The 25,128-nt window shown below is 34.8% G+C and overlaps 1 protein-coding gene across 1 annotated transcript; it reads left to right on the top strand.

Moving 5' to 3' along the window:
- The first annotated feature begins 206 nt into the window (after positions 1-206).
- On the top strand, positions 207-20,990 carry LOC144965895 (triacylglycerol hydrolase DDHD2-like). Its single transcript, XM_078901722.1, has 20 exons — positions 207-460; positions 3,315-3,605; positions 4,763-5,095; positions 6,606-6,802; positions 7,205-7,348; positions 8,040-8,103; positions 8,427-8,516; positions 9,250-9,391; positions 10,576-10,678; positions 12,268-12,373; positions 13,754-13,866; positions 14,281-14,442; positions 14,882-14,977; positions 15,536-15,669; positions 16,371-16,575; positions 17,048-17,059; positions 17,602-17,695; positions 18,278-18,481; positions 19,323-19,461; positions 20,380-20,990. The coding sequence occupies exons 1-20, from the start codon at positions 319-321 to the stop codon at positions 20,834-20,836; spliced, it is 3,228 nt and encodes a 1,075-aa protein (XP_078757848.1). The 5' UTR covers positions 207-318; the 3' UTR covers positions 20,837-20,990.
- Positions 20,991-25,128: the final 4,138 nt, after the last annotated feature.

The raw sequence follows: 25,128 nt of genomic DNA, 5'->3' as shown, positions 1-25,128 counted from the left end.
CATGAATGAACTGGTTTGAATCAGAATTTGTACATTGTTTTTTTAAAAAATCATCTTTGTTAAAAGAAAATGTTTTGAATTGAAATGTATGGTATACATTGATCAACATAAGGATTGTATGCTTATCCGGTTTTTTAGACTGAAAGCCTAGTGGAATACAAAAAAAATATCTCTAGTACCTTCACACACACACACACACACACATCATTCATCAAACGTCAACACACCTACAAGAGGGATCCTTGTAACATACGTGTTTGTGCTACTTCATTTCTGGAAATAAATATATAAGTAAAAGAGAAATTGTCTTAGTTTACAATGTCCGATAGGTTTAAAAAAGACAGCACTCCTCCTCCTTTACTTTTGATGCCTGCTGGAGGAGGACTGACCCTCAATCCTCCCGAACAACCGAATGTATTGATGCCGGTTGTTCAGTCGGCTCCATCTTTATTGGATCCAGGTAGGATTGTTTTGAAGTGGTAAAAGTAAAAGTAAAGCGTTCCTTCCTTGACATATCCAGTAAAAAATAAAGTATATTATTCTCTCCACCAACTGTTCTTTTTTTAAGGAAACCAAAAACAAACATTGCTTTGTTACCCAAATTTAAATCTATGAAATGAATATTATGATGAGGAAAAGGCTATTGGGACTGAGTCTGAATTGCTTCCTGTGGCAATTCGGACCCGAGTCTGAATTGCTTCCCGTGGCAATTCGGACCCCGAGTCTGAATTGCCTCCCATGGCCCATGGCAATTCGGACACTGAGTCTGAATTGCTTCTCGTGACAATTCAGTCTTTGTAAACACACACACACAGACTCATGAGTATCTCTAAGTCATTAAAAACAGAATAAGAGTAAGAGATGAAGTGAGTAGAAAAGTGCCAGAAGACAATAGAGAATAAAAAGTTTTCGCGGCGGTGATGGGGGTTTGAACCCGCGACTTATTGGTACGCCAACTCCGCCTGGCTGGTGAGAGCGTGACTCGACCGTATGAGCTATCCACGAACCCAAAAAAAATTCATATCTAACTTAGGTCATACAGAATAATCACACACTCTCCCCCCCCCCCCAACAACCATTTCCACAACCCAAGAGCCGGCGGCTTTTTCTCTTTGATCTCGTATTACGATGTTCTCCCCTGCGTCCAGCACCTCGGTCGTTTGTGGGTTAACCTGTATCCTTCATTAAGTATAACATAACAAAGGACACAGTTAACCCCATCGAAGGACACAGTTAACCCCATCGTCTACTTGAGAAGTCGCTGGTTACCGTCATAGATAACACAGGTCCTAGTAGTCTGTGGTTACCACAGACTACTATGTTATCTATGCTGGTTACCCCCCAATCCCATTACCAGTTGATCATTAATTTTCTCTCTGTATTTAACGAGTGCTTATTTTATTAATAGGCACCTAGTCCAGTATTATCTAATAATATTAGTATTAGACGGTACTCTGCCCCTACCCCAGTGGCGGGGCTCTATAACATGGTTTGCTGCCAAGAATCGCCTTTATTTTTATATTTAGAAATAAAACATCTTATTTTTTTAAATTAAAAAATAATTAAGATACGGCCTTTTGTCAAAGTCCGACCCATACTGCCTTTTAAATAAAACGCTCAATGCCCAAAGTCATATTATTTTCCTTTCCCCGCACTTTTTCGCGGCCGCAAATGGCAAAATATATAATGTAGATATGTCATGCATGTATCCTTTGCAACATGCTCATGGCAAATCAAATAAATCTTCCAATCATTACACAAAGACACTCTTTTATCTATGCGAGGGCAAATTGGTTGTTAACGTTAACAATAGCGACTACAATTGTAATCTCCCAAAGACCATGAATATTTAGATCTATGTTTTTTTGGGGTTTTTTTAAAGTCGCTTGCAACACATTTAGGTTTTATCAGCGCCTGTAAAAAGGGAGAAATTGGATAGTAAAAAGTTCTAGAATTACAATTAAAAAGTACCCAAGAAAAAGGAAGACAAAGGGGAATAATAGATCACCGCTTTTGAAGGTATAGTCATCTTCGGGAGTTCTAAAACGTGAGTTGCTCGCTCACTCATCCTCCTACCGACTGACAAAACGAGCAGCTTCCCCCCCCCCCCACCCTACCACGCTGCACTTTCGACCCAGCTTCCACTTCTGACACTTCCTGTGATTGCGCAGACGCATTGTGGCAGGAGTCCGAATTGCCACGGGAAGCAATTCAGACTTGGGTCCGAATTATGATTATGACAAGTGATAGATAACGCTATATAAGTTTTCAGCATTATTATTATTATTATTATTATTATTATTATTATTATAGATAGTGATGCACAACTTCATTACATTACTTTCACTTTCATCAACTGAAACTGCAGTGTGTAGTATTAGTATCTAGCTATCTTGTAGTAACAGAATAGTCTTGATTTTTTTTTCAATAGCAAATTGGCTTCGCATGGGAAAAATATTTTATCATGATACGTTTTCTTCGGATTTAGGACCAATTATCCAGAGAATAACTCCCCACCAAACTCATGATGGCAAAAGATTCCAACTTAATTTGTGACAGGAAAATCTATAAGCTGACAGCCACTTGAAATTTGTAACTTAAACTAAGTTAAAGCAATGGAATCGTGACACATTCAGTCCTCATTTTACACTTACATTACATCTGCCTTAGTTTTAAGCCTTTAGTTACGATTGTGATTGATCTAAATGCTTCTTGCAAAATGTTTTTTAAACTTGTTAAATAAAAGATGCTTAAAATGAGAGGATTTTTTTTTCATTTTATCACATTATAGTGCCTGATGAAACACTCTTGGAAAGAAGCCTGATTTCCAAACTTTTAAAAACTTAAATCAAACAGATTTACAGCAAGGAACTTCCATGATCCAAATTCATAAACCCCAACATTAGGACTTTAATTTATAAAAACAGTTTCTTCCCGAGAATTATAAGTTATAAGAATGTAGAATTCATTGCCAAGTCACATCATCAACAGCCTGCATCAGATGATTGGTCTTTTTTAGATGGATTGGGTTTTTTTAGATGACCTCCTAATCACCCATTGTTTTGTTTCATCTTGCTATTGCCTTTTACATCTTATCAATTCAGACTCAGATTTACTCTTTTCAAAATAATATCAGAAGGGTTCAGCTGTTAAGATTAAGATGCTGCAAACAGCATCGTCACAGTGGTTGAATGAAAAATGTGTTGTAAAAATTTTAACCGAAACCAGCATATCACATCAGAGTCTTATAATGAAACTCGTGACATTTTGTTTTTGTAATATAATTATTCTTGATACATTACCTCTATTTCCAGAGATGGAGGCTGAAGCAGACAGCTTTGTTGGTCAGACCCCACCCTCTCAGAAACATCAATTGAGTTCATCAAATGACTTGCCTTCAACCTATTTCCATTCACAAAATGCAAGAGGATCTGATCCATTTGCACAAGTTGGATCAACACAATTTCCAACCGGCCTACCCCCTACTTCCTTTCCTTCCCAGCCGCCTCCAATGGTATCTCAGACTGCACCAAACATTGGTCCTCCATCATCACTTGGCCCACCACAGCCACTTCCACCTTCAATAGCAGCTGCTGCAGCTGGAGGTTTGTGCTTTTCAAAATATAATTATAATTAGTGCCATTTTACTACCATCTTTACTAGTACAGTGCGGCTATGTGGTCTTGTGATATGATACTGGTACTCGGAAGATCCAGGGTTCAGATTCCGCTTTGACCGTTCATAGTTGAGTCCTTGGAAAAGGATCTTTTTTCACATTCTCTTACTTTTCTCAGGTGTAAATGAATACCTGGCTGTTAACAGCATTGTCTCTGTTGGGGGAAAATTTTGTAAAGTGCTTCGAATATGTTTAGTGAATATTGTGATATATAAGTTCTCTATTTAAAATTTTTTTTTACAGTAGAGCATGGATGTAATGCGCAAGCTTAGGCAGAAAAGGTTTGTTATATTGGAGGTCCTTTATTTCAATCAACATCTCTTACACATATTTTTCTGTCCACCCTGCTACCCCACTTTGCCCTCTGCCCAATATCTCCCCTTTCTCTCCAATAAGTATCAGCATAAATATGCACACAAATACATCTCTTTTGACCGCCCAAGCTCCACTAGCTTAAAACTTTTTACTATCCTAATTCAATAACAAAGTTGTTAAATCATTTAGAATTGTATTTATTCGAATAAAATCACTAAAAAATAGTCATACTCTTTTTACTCCGTCATTCGCTAGAAACGGCGTTGTGTGATGTTTTCTTATCACACAATTGAGCTGCAGCAACAAAGTGTTGAATGAAGCATTTGTACTGAAATGTTTCTGAAAGTGTGTCAATTGTACCATCACAAACTTCAAAATCAATAATAGTCACTTCTTTAGTGCATCTCGCCAAAATCTATGTATTTTGCAAGTTTCTGGGTGGTGCTTACTTTACTGGATGGGGTTTTCTTACAGACTGGTAAGCTGAGTCATTTATAAACAAAGAAGAAAAAAATGTCGCTCAGGGGCAAATCTTTGTTATTGCTATCGGTTTGTTATTATGTGGTCTTCTGTGCAAATACTGTCATTATTATCTTAATCTCAAGAGTTTTAGCCACTTTAACAAAAATGACAACCATTAAACATATACCAAATTTTTGTCAAAATGTCTCTGGATTTTAAGATGTGAAACTAATCAAATGAAACATAAGATAATCTTATTTCAACTTTTCAAACATCTTTATTACCATATCTTTTTATTCTTTGTTAAAGGTGGGCGCAACATGTATCGTCAACAAGGAGGTCGTCCCCAGTATGCCTCTCCTCTTGGTGCTTCACCAGCCAGTCAGCCTTCCCAGCAACCTATGTTCTCCTCTCCTATGCCTCCAACGATGATGGGTGGGAGCAACAGTCCTTTGACCTCTGCACCTGTAGCACAAGAAATTGTTCAAGCCGGACAGGACAATGGTACACAGTACACAGGGGGTCTTTACTACCAGCCTATCAGACACCATTGGTGTTATCAGGAGAACCAGGGAGACGTTGAGATTTGGAGGCCTTTTTCTGTCATCGACAGTACACAACTGGAATTAGCATTTAATATGCGTAAGTTGAAGAGTTCATAGAATGGTGGTTTTGACAAAGGACTTTTTTTTTTTAATTGTTGCTTTGTGAAATAATTAGCAAGATACAGTGCCAGTAAAAGAGTAAAGAAAATATATTATAAGAACTTTGTTAGGATTGTGCCACAGGCTTTCGAGGTTAACCTTTTTTTTCCTTTTTTTTTTTTGGATTGAGATGGTGGGGTGTCATGAGACCCAGGTTTGAGCCCTTTTGTTTTTACTTTGAGCAAAAAGTTTAGCCCCTATTACTCACTTTGTTGTGCTGCTTGGGTTGTTATTTTGGTCTTTTTCTCAAGATATTCTCCATGAATGGATAAAACAGTAGTCCTACAAAGCCAATAGGCTCAAGGTCAAGGAGTGTATCCCAGTTTCTGTTGCATGAAACTATAGCAATTGTTTGCTAACCTTTGGATAGGATGTCTGCCAGATCTAACAGACCCGGCTACCCAATCATTGCGGGGTAGACAATGGGGTCAGAAATAAATCTCGACCACCCAGAATTGATCTTGATCCCTATCAGGACACCCAATGAGCTTCAGGTTGCCAATTGTATATTTTATAGAATTCAGTATGTTATAAAACCTCAGTATATGTTCCAAACACCTGCTAAATGGAAAATTAAGTACATGATGTCTTTTTACTGGAGTTCAGAGCTCAGAAAGGGGTTGTTGGTTAATGTGTGTAAAAAGTTCAGTATTGGCAACCCTGGTGCTATCAGGATATTTATACTGTCTAGTGTATGTATTAAATTCTGCATTCTTTAATAGGATTTTGATTTACATTGTGGCAAGGCCTATTCATTCTTACTATCAAATTTATGATGTAGTTCGTCCTCAAGTACTTACGTTTATATCGCTACTTTTTGGGTGAAACGATGGAAAGTATTTTCCTTCATATCTTAAGATCAGCTCCCCATTAACTGTTGGGTCAGTGGTGGTGAATTTTTAATTTTGACTTATGACTTTCTAGAAGTTTTAAATTATAAGATTTTATTTCAGATGCCATTTCTTTGATAACATGTGATTGAGAGTAAAACTGTAATTCTGAAAAGAAAAATGAACTTCAATGGAAATTTGGTATCAGCCACAGGATTGTTTCCTTGTTACTTAGATCTGATTTTTGTTTATTTAGTAGTATGTCGTTCTGTGCATAATCTTTAGATGATGTCTCTTAGGAATAGCATGAAGTGACATACATAATCTATCTAATAAATATCTGATGTCAACAGGAGTTATTGTTGTCTAAAGGAAGCAAACTAGGGTTAATGATCTTGGCTAAGGAAAAAAAAGAAAGTGCTTGATGAAGGGCTCAAACCCGGGACCACACTTCTATGTTATACATTTTTGTATTAGGATATTCATGTGTGTCGCCCAGTGAATATTTTTCTTCTCATCTGCAATGCTTTGACAATGTCTCCCTATTATTTAGTATTATGTAATATAATATTTATTATCCTTACAAAATGTCTCATAATATATTTTTTAATTCCTCAGGTTTGAAAGAGTTTCCACATGATACTGTAGTTATAACCAATGGAGGTCGGTACGAGGTGAATGTAGGCAACAGAGTACGGAAATCTGTTTTCTGGGATCAAGATCCAACAGCCATCAGGCGCTGTTCCTGGTTCTTCAAAAGAGAAGGAGACAATCGATATATTCCATATGATGAAGAACTTTGTATAAAGCTTGAGGTAAAATGTCTTTATAAATTTATATTTAGATTCTTAATTTTGCATTGCCATTTCAAAATTTAAGAAAAATAATATAATTTTATTAAGTGCATTATTTTTTTGTTTAAAATTTTTGTTGTCATTTTTGCTAAGGTTAAAAATGTTACAAATCACTTTTTCATGGATATAGTTGGTGTAGAAATGAATTGTCTGTATTATCCTTATCAACGGCATGGGTTACATTTTTAGAATACTTTAGCTTTTATAAAGTACAACTAAATTATAAATTGTATTTTTTATACAGAGTTTACTCACATTAAAGACTATGTTCTTAGTCATTTATTGGTTTAAAGCCTCTTGTTATCCTTCTTTTCCTCAAAACCTGATGTATTAATTTTCTATGTAATCTCCTCACTCTCACAGAATGAGTATAAGAAAGCATTAGAGACTAATGGTTGGCACAGAAGGCTTGAGTTTCCGGGAAAAGAGATCATTGTGATGCATAATGCAAACGTCATCCTACAGTTTCCATCTTCTTCCACTCTCGATGAGTGGGGCAATGTATTGGTCAGTAGCTGATTTTATTTCTTTTTCACAATCCCCCAAAATATTCTGTTGGTCTATATTTGAAGCTTAAAATGGTGTGAACATTTGGGGACAGCCTGATAAAGCAGTGTGGTCTTTGCTTTTTAGCCAGAAGGTAGAGTTTTCGAAAGCCATTTTAATGATTAGTTCTCTCTAAATTTCATCAGTCAGGCTATAAACACAGATGTTGTGAGTGTTTTCTCTAAATGTATAGCATCAATTCCTCACTGTGTGCTGTGGAACAAGTCACCTTATCGTAGCTCAATTTGCTGCACTGTGGCTGAAACCTGGGTTATTCCAGTTTTCCCTTGGAATAGACCCTCAGGAAAATTTCCTAAATTTTTAAAAATTTGTATCTTTATTCATTTCTTTATCTTCTTATGGCCAATTTTAGAGTTTGATAGATAAGCTTACATTTGACTTCAGGTACTTAGAATTTTCTATTTAATTTTCAGAACATAAATAAATATTGATTTAATATCATTTTACATATAATAGTACCAAGACACAGGGAAAAACCAAGTGAATGTCTTCAAATTTATTTTTAAAACTTGTCATTTTTTACTACATGATGAATGATTCTCCTGAAATTACTACTTTATCATCACTTTAATTTTCATAGTGTTTTTTTTTCTTTTGAAATTTGTTTGAGTAATATTGTATGTGATTTCAGGGAGATCAAATGAGACCCAGGGTCGTTAAAAGAGGTGTGGATGACTTTGCCACTATTGAATATGGTAAGTTAATTCAAAACTTCCTCAGGAGAGGTTTTAACTTGTTTTATCATTAAAAAAAGATATGGACATTAGTCCCTGTTTTTGGGGGTTTTTCCCCCCTCTTTGGTAAAATGTAGAGGTATGGAGTGTTCCCTCCCCCTTCCCCCCCCCCCCCTTTCTTTATTTATTTTTTTGTCTTGAAAGGGGGGGGGGGGGATTTTCTTTTTTTCTTTTTTCTTTTACTTATTTAATATATACATTTTATTTGGGGGGGGGGGGGTGCTTTCTTTGATCTATCCACTTCCTTCGGATTCAATAGTGTTAGTATTTACCTCTTTTCCCAGGTGAGAGAGAGGAGATTGATCATCTTGTCTTCTTTGTCCCCGGTATTGAAGAGATGACAGATGGACAACCAAAGTCTTTAGAAGAATACGGTATGTATTATGTTTTAATCAATGGACCTGTTATAAGATTAAAGATTAGTTCTGGGTGGGGTTCCTGACATCCCATAGTGGGCAGGGAGGCACTTACTGTCTCTGATATACTCTTATATATGCTTTCCAACATCCTTTCTGTCTTTGTCTTGGAATGAGATTACTTGGTTTTGACCTGGCCCTGGTCAGATACCCTGGCTGGGAAGGAAATAGTCAAATGTTCAGTTAGAGTTTTGGGAGAATATATTTATATTTTTGGAAATCATCTCTCTGTTCTGCACTGTATTTTATGTTTTACATATATGTGATTTGTAAATATTTGAGTGTGTTTTTCTTAGTGGGGACCTGTGTTTGTGTCAGGATGATACATTTAGGTGATCTCAAACTAAGTACAGTGATGGTGTGCTTTTGGAATCTACATCTGTTCTCCATTCGAACTAACTCCCCTTTGTTTTACCATTTTTTTAGTGCTTTAATTGTAATTCTCAAACTTGTTACTATCCCATTTTCTTCCTTTTAACTGGCGCTGATATGACCTCAAGTCTGTTGCAAGCGTTATAACACCATTAAAAACAAACAAGGATTAGTTGTTTGTCAAGAAGATGCTTTTTTTGATTAGTTGATGCTCTGTTATGGCAACTTTTGCTGTATACTGTTTTGTTGGGTTTTATTTGTTTGTTTTTCTTCCTATTCATTTTTACATTTCCTATCTCATAATTTTCATCTTCTTTAGTTGATGATTTCCGAAGCAACAGTCACACTTTGATCCAATCCCATTTCACCGCAGCATTTCAATCGAAGACTGTAAACAGGGTGGAATTTCTACCAATCTTATGGAATAAAGCACTTAAAGAGGACACTGTAGACATCAAACAGTAAGTCAGGGTAGGAGTAAAGTATTCAGGAAATGAAAGGAGACACTCCGAAGCGTTTTCTCTTAGATAAGAGTAACGCTGATGTGAGTCATAAACTTAAGCTTTGAGTTTTTATATAGTGCAATACCCATTAAATGTGCTCAAAGTACTTTACAAAGAATCCCAAGCCAAGAGCAATACTTTACATATAGAACGGGACTTCATGCCTATAAGAGACAACACTGTTACCAGTCAGGTGCTCCATGTATATATGGGCATAGTGAAAGACTTTGATTAAAGATCTGTTTCCTAGTACTCAACTTTGCACTGTCCAGAGCAGAACTTGCCAGTCTGGAGGTGAGTGTTATACTAGTAGACCGTAAAGCTTCACAAGCCAGGCTTAGATAAATTGTCTGAAACTACAAATGGATATATAAGGCATCTTGTCCCCTGCTGTCTGATTTATCCCCCAATTGTTGATATATTAATGTTTGTGTTATTTCTCTTAACATGAAAATATGAAGAAAGAAAAAATATCAAGTCACTAGATGTTCAATGTGTTAAATCCTTCAATTGGATTCATCTTGCATTTCCTTACTATTTAGTCACACCTTGTTTTGAACAACGTTACAGTTCTGTATGGTTTTCTGAGCTTCCTTGTTTGGTCATTATTTTCAGCTCTACTTCATTCCTTTTTGAGTCAGTTTTCATGTTGCAGCGTTTACTTAAAATATGGGGGGAAAAATTAACTCATCATACCAAATGATATTAATCTGATTGATAATTTTCTCTTAAATTTTTATTTTGTTTTGCCCTGTAAAGATACCTGTCACCCATCCACTCCATGCTAGGAGGCACAAAAGTCTTTATACTCTATTTTCCATCTCCACTCCTCCCTCTTTCTAGTTATGGTTCTTGTCTGACCCCAGTTGAACCATTCAAAAGCATTCCTATCCTCAACAGTTAATCTCCAGGCCTTCGCCTGTTTGCCCTCCCCTCAGGGGCCCACGTCATTGCTGCCACATAATCACTACCCGGTTCCTTCCTCAAAATGTGTCTTATGTACTCCCATTGGCTTTGTCATCACTTCTTTGTTCCTTATGCACTCATGCCAACTGACATGTACATTGGCGACATGATCTTTCCTATAAAAATTATACCAACAAATACTTACTTTTTTTTTCATATATTTATTCTTTCATCAGGTTAGTATCAGCCATAACTTTGCCAAGTACAGCCAAATTACGGCATTTCATCAATAGCACCATGTTGGATACCCTGTTCTACAATAGCCCAAGTTACTGTCAGGTAAGTTTGTTTTTGTTTTTTTTCTAAAGGTTCTTCAACAATAAAAAGACAGTTTTCAAAAATTACAAATCTATATTACTAGACATCCCTTAAGGATATCATGCAGGCTCCATTTTATACATGTTAGGCTGTTTGTGTATGTGCATTCGTGTGTTTGTTTTTCGAGTCCAATTGGTTTTGTTTATTTGTTATGGGTTGTTTTGGGGGGGTTTTTGTAGTCTATCAATGATAAAAGTATACATAATGTTCACTCTTAGGCTGTAAAATGAAGGGATTACATGATGAAGTAAAGCCGTTGAGTTGAAGTCATTATATTATTAACATACTGACTGGATTTGTGTCCTGATTATATGACTCATTTTTGTCCCCTACAACAAAAGACTTGAACTTCATTGCTCAATTTGTAGTTGCTCTTTTACTTGCACATAGGCTTTCTTGGTCTTAATTAAAATTATTCCCCTGAGATTTTCTTTGTCATGGCATGCTGGGGAGTCTCTGGTCTGTCTTCCCACCCTAACCTGTATTCCCTGTCGACTACATAACATCAGGAGTTGAGCTGCAGATGCATGTTCCTCATATCATTGATTTTTATAGGGTACAGCCAAGTAGGCCTTAACAAAGGGGATACCAGACTTTCCCCTAAAGATCTTGATCTTTAAGAAAAATACATGATTACAATCCAATCACAAATAGTCATACAGAAGACATGGGCCACAAGCCGACCAGAGAGGGAGAAAAGAGGTTTTGAAGTTATAGCACTAGGAATAAGTATGAGCTATAGGGGTAGATTAAGTAAAGTAAGGACATACAGAGGACACCACACCACAGAATGAGTGTGAGGTGGGTAGTGAGGAGCAAAGCGTTTACCACTCACTGGTGGGTTCTGTCTTCTGCACCTTAAGAGGAAGGGATCTCACCTAATCCCTAACCCGGTTACACCCCGAGGACTCAGTCGCGCCCATAACTAACTCATTAAAAACAGGGAACACCATGGACACAATAATGTATGAGAGGCCATATGAAATAATCTCTGTCAGACAGGATTACGCAGCGATCAATGCACCTGGAAATGAGAGGTGTTGGGTTCGAAATGCACATCTATTTCCTTTCGGCAAGCAGGACATCCGGCCCAGACCTTGCAGCTCCCTATTCCCCTTAGATAAATTCTTCCATCATATGTATAGAGGGACTTTTACTTATTTATTTATTTATTTATTTTTTTTATTTTTTGTAGAATCACATACTATTTGCAATCTGTATGCCGAAGGTTTAAGTCCTGCTGTAACTGGTACAAATTAAAGTTTAGTCTTCAAGAATCGCTTTTTTCTCACATTATCACACCTTACTCAGGTATATAAATGAGTATTTGGCAGAAAAAGTTGTCAGACCAGAAAAAGAAAATTAGAATAACATAGCTGTTAGCTTGGGACCTTTGTAAAGCATTTTGATTACAATTTATAGATATTACGTAAAACGAAAGCTCTCATCACTGCTTGGTTTTTGCTATTTTGTTGGGTTTTTTAAAATGATTATTAATGCATATCCAACAATATTTTTTTTTCACAATTTTTTTTCTCTTTATCAACTAGAAAATTTGTGAGACTGTGGGAAATGAAATGAACAGAATGTTCCACATTTTCTTGGAGAAACACCAGTCCTTCAGTGGTGATGTGTCCTTGGCTGGCCACAGTTTAGGTAAGTTAAAGCATAGTAAATTTAGCCTGGCTCCTTTAGACCTTTTTTTCTCTTACAATTTGTGACCTGCCACGTCAAAATTATTTTATTTCAGGGTGGCTTAGATGCTCAAGATTGAATTTATAGTGAAAAATAAGAAACTTGGGTTAAGTTTACATGTTTATTTATATATGCTATATCATAATGATGGGGGTCCCGATAGCTCAGTTGGTAGAACACTCGCTTCACACACAAAGGGACTGAGATCAATCCCGGGTGCAGTCGAGAATTTTTCTGACCCCCTGTCCACCTGTCCACCTGGCAGTGATTGGGCAGCTGAGGCTGTTAGATCTGGTGGAAAGTACTTTGTGTTAGACTAGCATCCTACCCAATTGCTATCGTCCGTTTCATGCTATAGAAACTGGGATGAACTCCAGCTCCATGAGCCGAATGGCTCTGAAGGACTACTTTATATCATAATATGTGTGTGTGTGTGTGTATGCATAAAATGTAAAGAATATATCTACTCTATGTGATTGTAAGTATGTTTGTATAAATGTATATACATAGAATTTAGTTAAAACATTATTGAAAATCTTTTAAATGTTTAAATCTTTATGAAAAATTAAGATAAAAAGGAAAGGTAATGTGTTGTATTGAGAGCAACAGTTATAGTTTCTGAAAGTGACCAGCAAAAAAATAAAATAGCTAAAATCTCAAATTTATGTTTATTTTGGCTTTAAAATCAGTTTTTCGCATCCGGTTCACCCCAACATAATACTGATTTGAGGAGACGAGTCACATTTAGCTCTTAAAGTTTATATTTTCTTTAGTTACTGTGGTAATTTTTAAAAAGGTAATATTCATTTAATTTTTATTTTTTTAAATATTCATCACATTACACTTTTATGCATGTGAAGTATTTGCTTGTTGTAATCCTTCAGAGCCACAAGGCCCTTGGAGCCAGACTCTTATCTCAGTTTTTATAACGTTAAATGGACAATAACGATTGCTTTCTACCCTTTAGATGAGACATTAGTCTATTGCAAAGTACTTTCCATCTGATCTAACAGGCCCAGCTACCCAATCACTATTTGATGGACAGGGGGTGGGAGGTCAGAAAAAAAATCTTGGGAATCAATCTCAGTTTCTTTGCTTGTGAAGTGAGTGCTCTACCAACTGAGCTATCAGGACTTCCAGTTTGCTTATACATTATATGTTTTTGTATTAGGATTTCATGTGTGATACACAGTTCATTTTTTTGGCTCGTCTTGATCACTGATATTTTTTTAGCACTCAACAAAAGGGGCATTGAATTATGACATGATCATTTCCGTTTTATATTTTCACACTAGTTTATTTTCTTGCCATTAAATTATTGTTTACATTTCCTCATGACAGGCGCCACAATCTTGTTTGATTTGTTGCTACACCAGCGGATGCCAGGGGAGGTTGTACCTCCTCCTCAACCCCTGCCAAACACTGAGGTCAAAGCTCCAACAACATTTGAGCAGGTATGTCTGTCCCACAAGCTTATATGGATTATGCATGAGTTTTAAACTTTTGTCATATTCAAATTTTTTACTTATAATTATGACAGAAATAGTTGTGGCATCATTATTTTGATAGGCATTATAAATTTTTATAGTAAAATTATTGTCAAATTTGTTTTCCTGTGATTTTTTGTTTTTAAGCTTTAAGATAAAAAACAACCAAAAGTTTTTAAGTGTGGAAATGGGCTCAGTATGAATTAAGCGGCTTCACCAGAATCAATTGTGACATATTCATTCTTTGCTTATCACACATATAATCATCATGATTATAAAATTTATCATTGTCTTAAAAATAATTTTTCATTTCAATATTGCTATATTTCATGACGGTATAATGATTTTATTTTTATTTTATTTTTTTTATTTTTTTTTCAGTCTGCAACCCAGGAATCAGCCATTAATTCTAGTTTTAAGGAAGATGAGTCCAGGAATAGTGAAGAGAAAGAAGTCTTAACTTTGGAGTCCATTTTAGCTAAAGTCGGACTGAGTGACAAAGTCAGTCTCTTCCAGGAGGAGCAGATAGACATGGAATCATTGGTAAAATTTCACACTTTTATAAGTGGTAGGGAAGATTTTCTAAATGGATAAATGTTCCTCTTCTTCCTCCTCCACCACCTCCTCCTCTTCAATTTAATATTGCAATCCATTTCTGGTTCCTGTTACATTTCCTGGCTTGCAGTATTTATTTTATTCAAACAATTTTTAGTGTTCCTCTTTTATCTTGAACTCCTTTTCCTTTTTTTTTTTTCTTTATTTCTTTTTAATAATTTATCTCTGACTGCTTTAAAAAAATTTTAAATTTGAGTTTCCTGTCTCCTGTTTCCTCCCAACACCAATGTTTTGTATGGATACTTTTTAATACTCTTGGTATTTATTTTATTAATCAAAGAATATTTTGTCATAAAGATACCATTGCAAATAATTTAAACAAAATAACACTTCAAGCCTATCAACTGTGTTTTATTTTGTTTTTCAGATCATGTGCAGTGAGCAAGACTTAAAAGACATCGGGTTGCCCATGGGACCAAGAAAAAAACTGTTGGGATTACTCAAGGAAGAAAAGGAGAACAAGGTAAAATGTCACAGGTAGAGATTATTCTACACTGTGATTGTCAGCTATGTTTTATAAAATGGTACTCATAGAATGTTGTGAAAGCTTATTTATCTTTATAAATATTGAATATGTGTGGAGGGGTACAGTTGATCACACATCAATATATGTGAGCTACTGCATCTAAAGGGTATTGTACTGGGGTGATTTGAATGATGAAAATTGAATTCTACTTTTATAAATATGAGATAATAATAAGATTATTTTTATAATCCCATCGAACAAAACAACTCCAGGCGCATGCTAAGTTTTTATGTTTTATTGGATAGAATGATATAAAAGTGATAAAAACTGAAGTGTCACATATCAGGTTAACTGGTTCTTTCAATTTCTGCTTCACCTCAACATGACACCGTTTTGAGACAAAAGGCCTGATATGTTCTTAATTTAAAACATTTTTTGTTTGTTTGTGTATGTGGGTGTATTTTTAGAGCTTTGTATCATTCATTAAAATCATTTAAAAGTTGATATCGTTGTCAAAAGGTGATATTCATGCATTTATTTTTTTATTTATCACAGGATGAACGTGCCAAAAATGAAATGATGAAGAAAATGAGGGAAGAAATGGAGAGAATGAAACTAGAAGCAAGTCAGTCTGCAGCTGCTGTGCTAAACACCTCGTCCAATAATGTGAATCCATCTTACTCTGAAGGGTAGGTTTTTTAAACAGATTCCAAACTTGGCCTTTTTCAAATAGCAATTATTAGAATTAGTCAGTCGTTTTTCAAATAGTGAAGATCTGTAAACAGAGTCCTAGTCTGAGGAAAATAAATTTATAAAGTACAGTATCTGATGAATTGCCTTCTAGTATTGCAATCGAGCTTTATTTCCTTTTTTTTTTTTTTTTAAATTCTGTACAGTAAGACTATATGGCTTAAATTATGTATCTTGGAGGATATGAAAATTATAGGCTTATCAGTTGTGGGGGGGGGGGGGGGGGGGGGGTGTCTTCAAACGAATGATTACTTGATAATCAGGCATCTTTAATTTTACTTTTTTTTGTTGTTGTTGTTGTTGTTGTCAAACAAATAGTATAAAATAAAACAATGATGATAATATGATAATTAAATGGTAATAGACTTTAATGTCCTTCATTCAAAGTTAATTTATGTGACCAGTCATCCCAAAATACCGTTAAATTGGAATGGACTGTATGATTAAAGTTGAATTTTAAGCTTAATGTATAAAATGTGAGCTACAATAAATGCCAACTCTATTTCGAAAAAGTAAATTTTCCAATGTTGATTATAATGAATTTAAACTTAATTTTATGTATAAAGTTTTAATATCAAAATACTTTTTGTATTAAAGTCTTGATATTCTTTGCATTTTTGTCTCTATATTTCACTATTAGGGGTGAGATCACTGTCGACTACTTAAAGGGTTGTATAGGAGTTGGACAATTGAAAGTGTCTTACCCACAGTTGGACTTTACACCAAGTGCCTTGTTTGCCATGGGCTCACCCATCGCCCTCTACCTCTCTCTGCGAGGGATTGATGAAATCGGAGAATTTTTTCAGCTTCCCACATGTCCTCGCGTCTTCAACATATTTCATCCTGTAAGTGATTTGTTCTTGAAGTTCCAATGGACCTCCTCATAGTTTGTAACTTGTTTTTAAATATGTTTTTAAGCAAAATAATTTTACTCCATTTTACTTCACAATAATATTTTAGCATATTATGTTTGAAAATAAAGATTGTATTTTATAAATGTTTCTGTTCATTTGTGGGTAAAACTTTTGAATAATACTTTTCATTAATTATCAGATTGATTTGTGAATTGAGTTTTAGTCAAATATCAAACAATAAACAATTCACTCTCAAAATATTCAATGAAGTCAATTATTTGTTGTTTGTTTGTTTATTTTTTTTTGGGGGGAGGGGGGTTTGTTTTTTATTTGTTTTGTTGGTTTGTTTTGTTTTGGGGGGGGGGGGGGGGGTGTTGATTCTATCTCGGTTGATATTTTGAGATTTGTTTGTTTTACATTTTAATTATGCCTTTATCATTTTTTTCCCACATGTACCATGCAGTTTGATCCAATGGTGAGTATTACTATTTTTTAGAGTGTTGATTTGGAGGGGGGAGTGACACAGGGTGCAAAAACAAAGATTTTGTAGCCTGTTTTTTAAACTATAATGAAGTCAATTCTGGCCTGTTGACCAAAAGTTAATCATAATCTCTCGATATGGACGTATAAAATAATATTGTAGGCCTTTAAAATAGTTTTCAGGAAAGGTCAATTCATTTGATATTTACAAAAAGTAAGTTATATCTCGAATGATAAGAATGAGTGTCCATTAGTAGTAATAATATATTACATAATATTACGTAACCGTATTGTTTTTGATTTGGTTTTTGTTAGACCAAAGGACTGATAAAGTTTCCTTCTTTTTGACAAATTGCCTTTATCATCACTGTTAAATTAAGTGACATACTGTGGGGGGAGGTGGGGGGGGGGTTGTTTATCTATTTACCTCCAGTGGCAACTGAAATTTATTAATTAATGGATGATACAATGAGACAGCAAACATTTTGATTTCCTTTTTACGGTTTCCCAATTGGAAATAACCTCTTTTGTTTTCAGGCCTTCAGATTGGAACCCTTGATCAGATCAGCGATGTCACAAGTGAAACCAGTCCAAGTACCTCATTATAAGGGAAGGAAAAGATTGCATTTAGGTATGGTTTAGACGTTTAAGCCAAAGAAAGAGTTTCACAGCGCTTTCAACATTCTGAGGTTAAATTGATTACTCATGAATATAAATACAAGTCCCTTCTCCATTCAAAGTTTAATCTTTAGTCAATCACTTTCTACAGTATTGAAGGTGAAAACCATGAAGATGATTGTTTACAACCGAATTCAGTGATATAGCATTTAAAACTCATTAAAGTTTTGTTGCAATATGGAGATTATCTTATAAAACATTTAAAAAAAAAAAATTCAGTGGGGATTTTTTCCTTTAAGTGATTTTATAATTATCTATTTTTTTTCTAATTTGTTGGTTGCTTGTACTCTCTGTCTCACGACAATGGACCTAATAATTTTAGAGAAGTAAAGTAATTACACTTTTTTTTATTGTTCATTTTTACTTAAATTTATAAAACTTTTAAAACATAATTTTACAAATTTATGTAAAATTGATATATTTTATAACACATTCCAATTCATTTGTGAATTTTATGTTTGTAGAGCCAATTTCGTTATGGATAAATAAAATTTATTTATTTATTTAATTGTGAGTTAATTAAACCATGTTGTAGAATTCAAGGAAGCAGTGAGCAGGTACGGCACCGACATAAAGCACAAGATTATGGAATCTCTAAAGAGCACATGGAACAGCATCAACGAGTTTGCGAAGGCACACCGATCAGATGCTAAGCCAAACATGGAGAATCAAGTACAGTCCGAGATGGACCAAATGATGAAACAAATATCACAGCAACATGCCGATGATGATGTCGCATGTGAGTTATTTATTATCTTTTTTTTTGTTTTTTGTTTTTTTGTGGGGTTTTTTAAAAAAAAAATTTCACTCAACATGTGTTATTTGATGATCAAGATAACTCAGTTGATAGATCACTTACCTCACAAGCAAAAAGATCAGTTTTTATTCGGAGTGCAGTTAAGTTTTTTTCTGACCTACCTGTCCATGCAACAGTAATTAATTGATTTGGCAGAGAGTAGTTTGTGATAGAGCAGTGTCCTATTCAAAGGTTAGCAAGAACTTACTTCTATTTCTGTCATGCTACTAAAAAGGTGATAAATTCTAGTCCCTTGGACCTTACAGTTCTCAAGGACTACAAAATTGTTCTTTTTTGCATAACCAAATTCATCACCTTCATTGATTGATACTGATGTTATTGTTTTCTTCACCACTTAGAAATATTTTCGATTTATGACATTTTTTTATTTTAATCACTTATGAAGATTTATATGTCAATTAACCCTCAGATGACAACCCCAATATTTGTGTGCTGAAAGGGGAATAAATCCATATAAAATATAGAAACATATTTGCACCGTTGTGCATCTGATTAGGCCGTGGGTTTTTTCTTGTTTTTTTAAAAATAAAACTTACTATTTGTCTTTGATATAAGTTAAAACTTAAATTCTAAATTTAATGGTTTAGATTCTAAATTTAATGGTTTTGTGTTTGGCAGTGACTAGCCACTGCTAAACACAAAACCATTAAATTTAGAATCTAAACCATTAAATTTAGAATAATGAGATAGACATAACTTTTGCAAGACAATTCAATAGTACGAGCAGTCAATTAGTTATATTTTTTCTTCTTTTGTTATCCAGCTGTGTCATCTATGGCAGAAGAGGAGATTCAGATTGGACAATTAAACGAAGGTCAGAGAGTCGATTACCAACTACAGGAAGGACCTCTGGAATCCTTCAATGATTATCTTTTTGCATTGACTTCCCACTCTTGTTACTGGTGAGTTTGCGTCTTGGATTTTAGACGCCATTATTGCATGATTTTAACTTTGTATTCTAAATAAATAAATTCCCTTTATTTTGCCTTTGGGGTCTATTCCAAAGGAAAACTGGAATAATGTAGGCATTAGTCGCAGTGCAGTGCTGCAATGTGAGCTTGAGCAAGATGACTCACTCAAGATCAAGCATCTTCGTGGGGAGGGAGGTCAAACTCTTTACTTTCTGTGTACGAAGCAAAAACCTTACCTGCTGCCCCTAATTGTCAAAATATGATAAAAGATTTTTTTAAATAATATGAGATTTTATATTTGGCAATATCTGCTAAATGTTCTTAAAGGGATCCCAAGCAATCAGTAATACTTAAAATAAAAGGTGAGGTATGAAGCCTGTAACCGCTATTACAATTTATTTACCAGTCAGGTTCTCATATTATACCAAGTACTACGGTGAAAGCAATATGAGTAAAAGTCCTTTTCCAAGCTTACATGTTAATTCGAATGCTGACCATATTCAAGTTGTGCCGTGTTTGTTTGAGGTTATTTTCAAATTTTTTATCTAAATGAAGTCGTTTTATAAAAAATAGTTGCATTAATTTCTTGTTTTAGTGTAAAGTTATTACTGTTGACTGAGCTAAGAGCATCAATAATTTTTATACAGTGTAAATGGAAAAGAATTGCATAAAATGCAGTATGTAAAATAATCCAAAGTCTTAATGTTGCCCCCCTAATAAAAATAGTTGCATTATCATTTTGTAATAACATGAAGTAATCGTTTACTGAAGAATATCAAATGCTTATTGTTTTTATAAAGCAAAATAAAAGAATTGCTTAATACTGCGAAGAATATATATGCAAAAAGGTTTCTTTGGGGGGTTTTTTGTGATTCAATTTCTCATCTCTATTATCTTTTTCAATTGCAGGGAATCTGAGGATACAGCCTTATTGGTGTTAAAGGAGATCTACTCTCCCCTCGGTGTTCGCCCAATCATGCCTGGCAAAGATGGCAAACATGTACCACCTCCACCCATGTCAGCCATGTCACCCAATCGACCCACTCCACCTCCTCCCAGCTCCTACCCACCCCCTCAATCAGCAGCAACCGTTTATTCAGCAAAAAGCCAGACCACGTTTGCCCCCACCCCCTTCCAGAGCACGGTAGCAGGAACAGCAGCAGCAGGACCACCTCCACCCATGTTCAACCCTCAGTCCTCACAATCGCCATTTTCACAAGGTCTTGGGGCACGAAAATCACATTACGTCCCTCCCGACTTCAACAACTTGCCACAGGGCCCAGCAAGCCTCCCCGGACAAAACCCTGGTCCTCCACCAATGGGTCCTGCAGCTCCAAGTGGATATCGCAGAACTGGACCTATGTAAATTCTACTCCAATCAACTCTTCTTTTCCTCTTTTACTTCAGTTAAAAGAAGTAAATTTTTTCAATATATCAAGTGATATGTACGTGACCCATCGTCTCAAAATGGTATTATGTCAGGTTGGTTGAAACATCGAAAATTGAATCTAGGATAAAAATAATGAAACGTTGATTAAGTTATATGTTTTATCAAGGGTGATCGATATAGTCTCGTAAAACAACAATTTAAAATCTCACTTTTCTGATCATTGTAGCTTTAGAATCTATTTTAAGCATCTGTTTCGCCTGGACTTAATACATGCTTGAGACAATAGACCACATATTTTGGTTTTGATACATCAAATCTCTTCCATTTAAGAGCTGTTGAGATTGGATTTGTTTGTTTTTTTCATAACAGATCACATTTAATATTGACTGTCGTCCTGTCACTATCAGAAACATTGGGTTCAGGTTACATAAGATATCTATTTAAAGATCTGAACAAGTGTGTATGAAAGGTGCCAGACAAAGCAAGAAATAAAAATACATGTTTGTTGTATTTTTCTTTCTTGCTTTGTTTGGCACCTTTCATATACACATGTTCAGATCTTTATCTTACACCTGCCTGCTCCTTAATTTCTTAATTTGACATAAAATAACTGCATTTCAATGATTTTTATGTTTCATGTTTAATCCTATGATTATTTTTTTGTTTGTTACAAACTTGTGACACGACTGCTCAAAATGGTATTTAGTTAAGACTTAGTCTTGTCTTGTTGAGTGAAGGAATGCCATTGCCTTCTTCGCTCTGTCAGGGGCCCATACATTTTTGTCTGCAGAGGCTTGGTTCCAGGTCAAAAATTGTCTCTTGCTGTTACATACTCTAGACAGATCTGGAGTATATGGGGGTGTCTTCTTGTCCTTCACCACAATCATACATGCTTGTTGAAAATCTTGTGTATGTCGTGTGTCAGGCAATTGTGTCCCAATCGTAGTCTTGAAATTGTGACCTGGTCTTTTCTATTTAAGTTTGATTGGGTCACTTATATTGAAGCCCAGATGCATCTTGTACCAGTTGGCTTCTGTTTGGGATGAAATCATGCAAGATTACAGTGAGAAAAGGGTGAAATTTAAATGTCTGCTTCATGATCTTTAAGTAACTACTTTGTTATTGTAAGAAAATCAATTGACTCAATACTGTTTTGGAGTGTCGAGTCAAACATATAAATTTATTTATTTATTTGAATGTATTTATTAAACGCCATATAGCAGTTTTGTTTTGCTTTCACCTTGTGTAATTAAATGTAGATCACCTTATGTCATGTATGGTGTTCAAGATGTAAATAACGTTGATGCTGTCAAGTAAGGTACAAGCGGGTACGTATTTTGCTGAACACATTGTTCTTTTTACACATGGTATGGTGTTGGGTTTTTTTTTTTTTTTTTTCTTGTTTTTTTTTTTTTTTTTGGGGGGGGGGGGGGTTCTCTTATTTGCACGGTTTTTATTTTCTCTTCTTTTGAGACTGCCAAATGATGGAACCATTTCTTGTTGGACATCATTTGTGTTCAGCTAAAATGAACTCATATTTGTTCTATTAAAACCTGTATCAAAGATAAGAATTTACATTCATTATAAAATTTCTGAACAAAGTATGAAGTGAGCAGATAGGCGTTGCATGCGCATGGATCTCATTTTTTCTATTAGAATATAAAACTATGAAAAAACAAAACAAATAGAATCATAAAGAAGGATAAAAGTGGTGAAGTGTCAGCATTAATGACTTTTTTCCTGAAAATCTGAAAAATTTTATACAGGTAAGTTTTGAATAGCAGCATATGTGCTCCAATTTAAAAGGCAAATCAATTTTCTTTAAAGATTAATAATTCTGTAATTCATTATTTTGATACCTATCTTTTACAGTCATCTTGGTTGTTTTGATTTAACAATTTTTGAAAGTCATTAAAAGTGTAATCCATGATGTTGCAAAACAAAAGCAACAATCTTCAACGACATCATTAAACTCTTTATGATCCAATGTAAATCTACTACCTTAACTCTGCCGTGTGTACACAGGATAAAAAATAGACTCCGCTCTAAGGCTGATGGATAGAAATAAATAATGACTGATTCAGGTCCAAATTGCTGTTCTCCATTAAAACAAATTCATTTAAGCATCACACCATCTACTTCCATTTGAATAATTGAGGGAACCTTCCATGTTTTGATGAAAAGAATGTTCATTATCTATTGGCAATCTATAGTTTTAACTCTCTCAAGTCACCATGATTGAAAGATGAACAAATTTCGAGAGAGTTAAGTCATAAACAAGAGCTGAAAACATGACTTCAGTCTGTAGATTATATATTTACAAGTGACTCGTAATTTACTAATCACCCACGAGAAGGAAATCATGTCATTCATTTCTTCCAGTTTCTTGATTGGCATTCATTATTCAGAATTTTATTTTACAATCTTGTAAGTTTTACTAAGGACATCTGTAAATTTAATTGATATTTTTAATGTTCTATGAAATGAAATATGATATGGGGCGGGCGAATAGAGATAGAGAGAGGGGGGAGGAATGTCTGTGAAACGGCTGTGAGCTTATCATAAAATGAGTTGTAAATTATTATCATTGTTATTATTTAATATTTTTTGAAATATTATTATTATTAATCATATTTTTATATTTAGTTTTTATTCCCTGGTTCATGACATTTACGTTTTGTAGAAATTGAAATTGCGCGAAAGAATATGGTACATTTCCAGAAATTTTGCTAGTCAGTCTTCTCAATGTTTTCTCCACCGTTATACGAGATTATTATAACATTTTGCCTCGTGTCATTAAATGTCATGCTTTTTTTTTTATTATTATTATTGTTATATTTTAAATTAGACATGGTTGTAAAGTGATGATACAAGAATATGATACCAATTTGTGTAAATGTGCAGCTGAACTTTCTTTGATTTGAATTAAAATTTAAAACAAAAACTTGTTAAATTCTTCATTTATAGAAATCATCGCTTGAATAATTTTTTTTTTTTAGGTTCTCAACATGGCGCTGTGGAGTCCACACATTTCCAAATGTGTTCTCACTTTTAATTTGAATTATCTGTTGTCAAAAATGAAATTAGACAAATTCAACTAAATTAAATCTGGCAGCATTACATTACATCATCTTGATAATTTTCCTTAATGATCACAGCCATGTGGTAAATGTTAGTGGCAATAATAATGGCTTTATAGCATTTACTTCTTTACTATTGTCAATTCGATACTTTTTTGTTTTTGTCGGGGAGGGGGAGTGATGTTGAATTTATTACTAAATATTGGTTTTAAACGGGCAAACAATTTTGGTGAATTTCCATATTGTTTGTCAAATGAACTGTGATTTCTACTTAGATCATTTTTTTCTTCTCTGTCATTTTGTTAATATTTGTAAATGGTGCTGGATTTTTATTCTATTTTTCAAGATAGGAAGTAACCTTGGTTAGTATCAATCTTTATCTGTTATATTTTTATATAATCTGCTTTGCAATCGATAATATTTCTCTTTCTTTGTGAGACGGTATTATTGTCACATTATATATTTCAATTGAAAATCTCGTATAAGGAATTGTAGTTATCTCATACATAAGAATAAGATTCATTGCTCTCATGGTGAGTAATGTTTTGAACTGAAAGTGCATCACATACAAAAATGAAATAAAATAAAGCTCATTGAATGATTATTGTTGTCTCTTGCTCATGTATCCTGGTTTGTTTCACAAATAGTGGTTGAACCAATTGCATTGTTAAATCATGCAGGTCACTTGCTGTGCCTTCTATTCCCTCATATCTGTTTTCCGAGTTGCTTTCTGTCTTTGTCTTGATATGGGATTTCTAGGTTTAGTCCTGGCCCCTTTGGGTGGGGTTCCTTACCTCCCATAGTGGGCAGGGAGACACTTACTGTGTCTTCTATCCCCCTCTATCTGTTTTCCAACGTGATTTCTGTCTTTATCTTGGAATGAGATTACTTGGTTTTGTCCTGGCCGGATACCATGGCTGAGAGGGAAACAGTCAAATGTTTTGTTAGAGTTTGGGAGATATTTTTTTCCTTGTAAATCATCTCTCTGTTATGCACTGTATTGTTTTGTTTACATGTTATATATGATTTGTAAGCATTTGAGTGCATCTTCCTGGGTGGGGATCCTGACCTCCCATAGTGGGCAGGGAAGAACATGCTGTGTCTTCTATCCCCCCATACCCGTTTCCCAATTGTTTCCTGTCATTGTCTTGGAATGAGATTACTTAGTTTTGTCCTGATCCTTGCCGG

Source organism: Berghia stephanieae, chromosome 2, assembly GCF_034508935.2.
Source record: "Berghia stephanieae isolate SIO BIC M18660-M18661 chromosome 2, UCSD_Bste_1.3, whole genome shotgun sequence".
Lineage (NCBI taxonomy): Eukaryota > Metazoa > Mollusca > Gastropoda > Nudibranchia > Aeolidiidae > Berghia > Berghia stephanieae.
Note: the sequence above shows the minus strand (reverse complement) of the source record. Positions and strands in the feature narration are given on the sequence as shown.

Bases quoted from the DNA above. Each gene is read 5' to 3' on its own strand.
- LOC144965895 (XM_078901722.1), top strand. From the start codon at position 319: ATGTCCGATAGGTTTAAAAAAGACAGCACTCCTCCTCCTTTACTTTTG. The intron at 12,374-13,753 runs GTAAGTTAAAGC...TCCTCATGACAG, and splicing joins CTTGGCTGGCCACAGTTTAG to GCGCCACAATCTTGTTTGAT. The intron at 18,482-19,322 runs GTGAGTTATTTA...TTTGTTATCCAG, and splicing joins TGCCGATGATGATGTCGCAT to CTGTGTCATCTATGGCAGAA.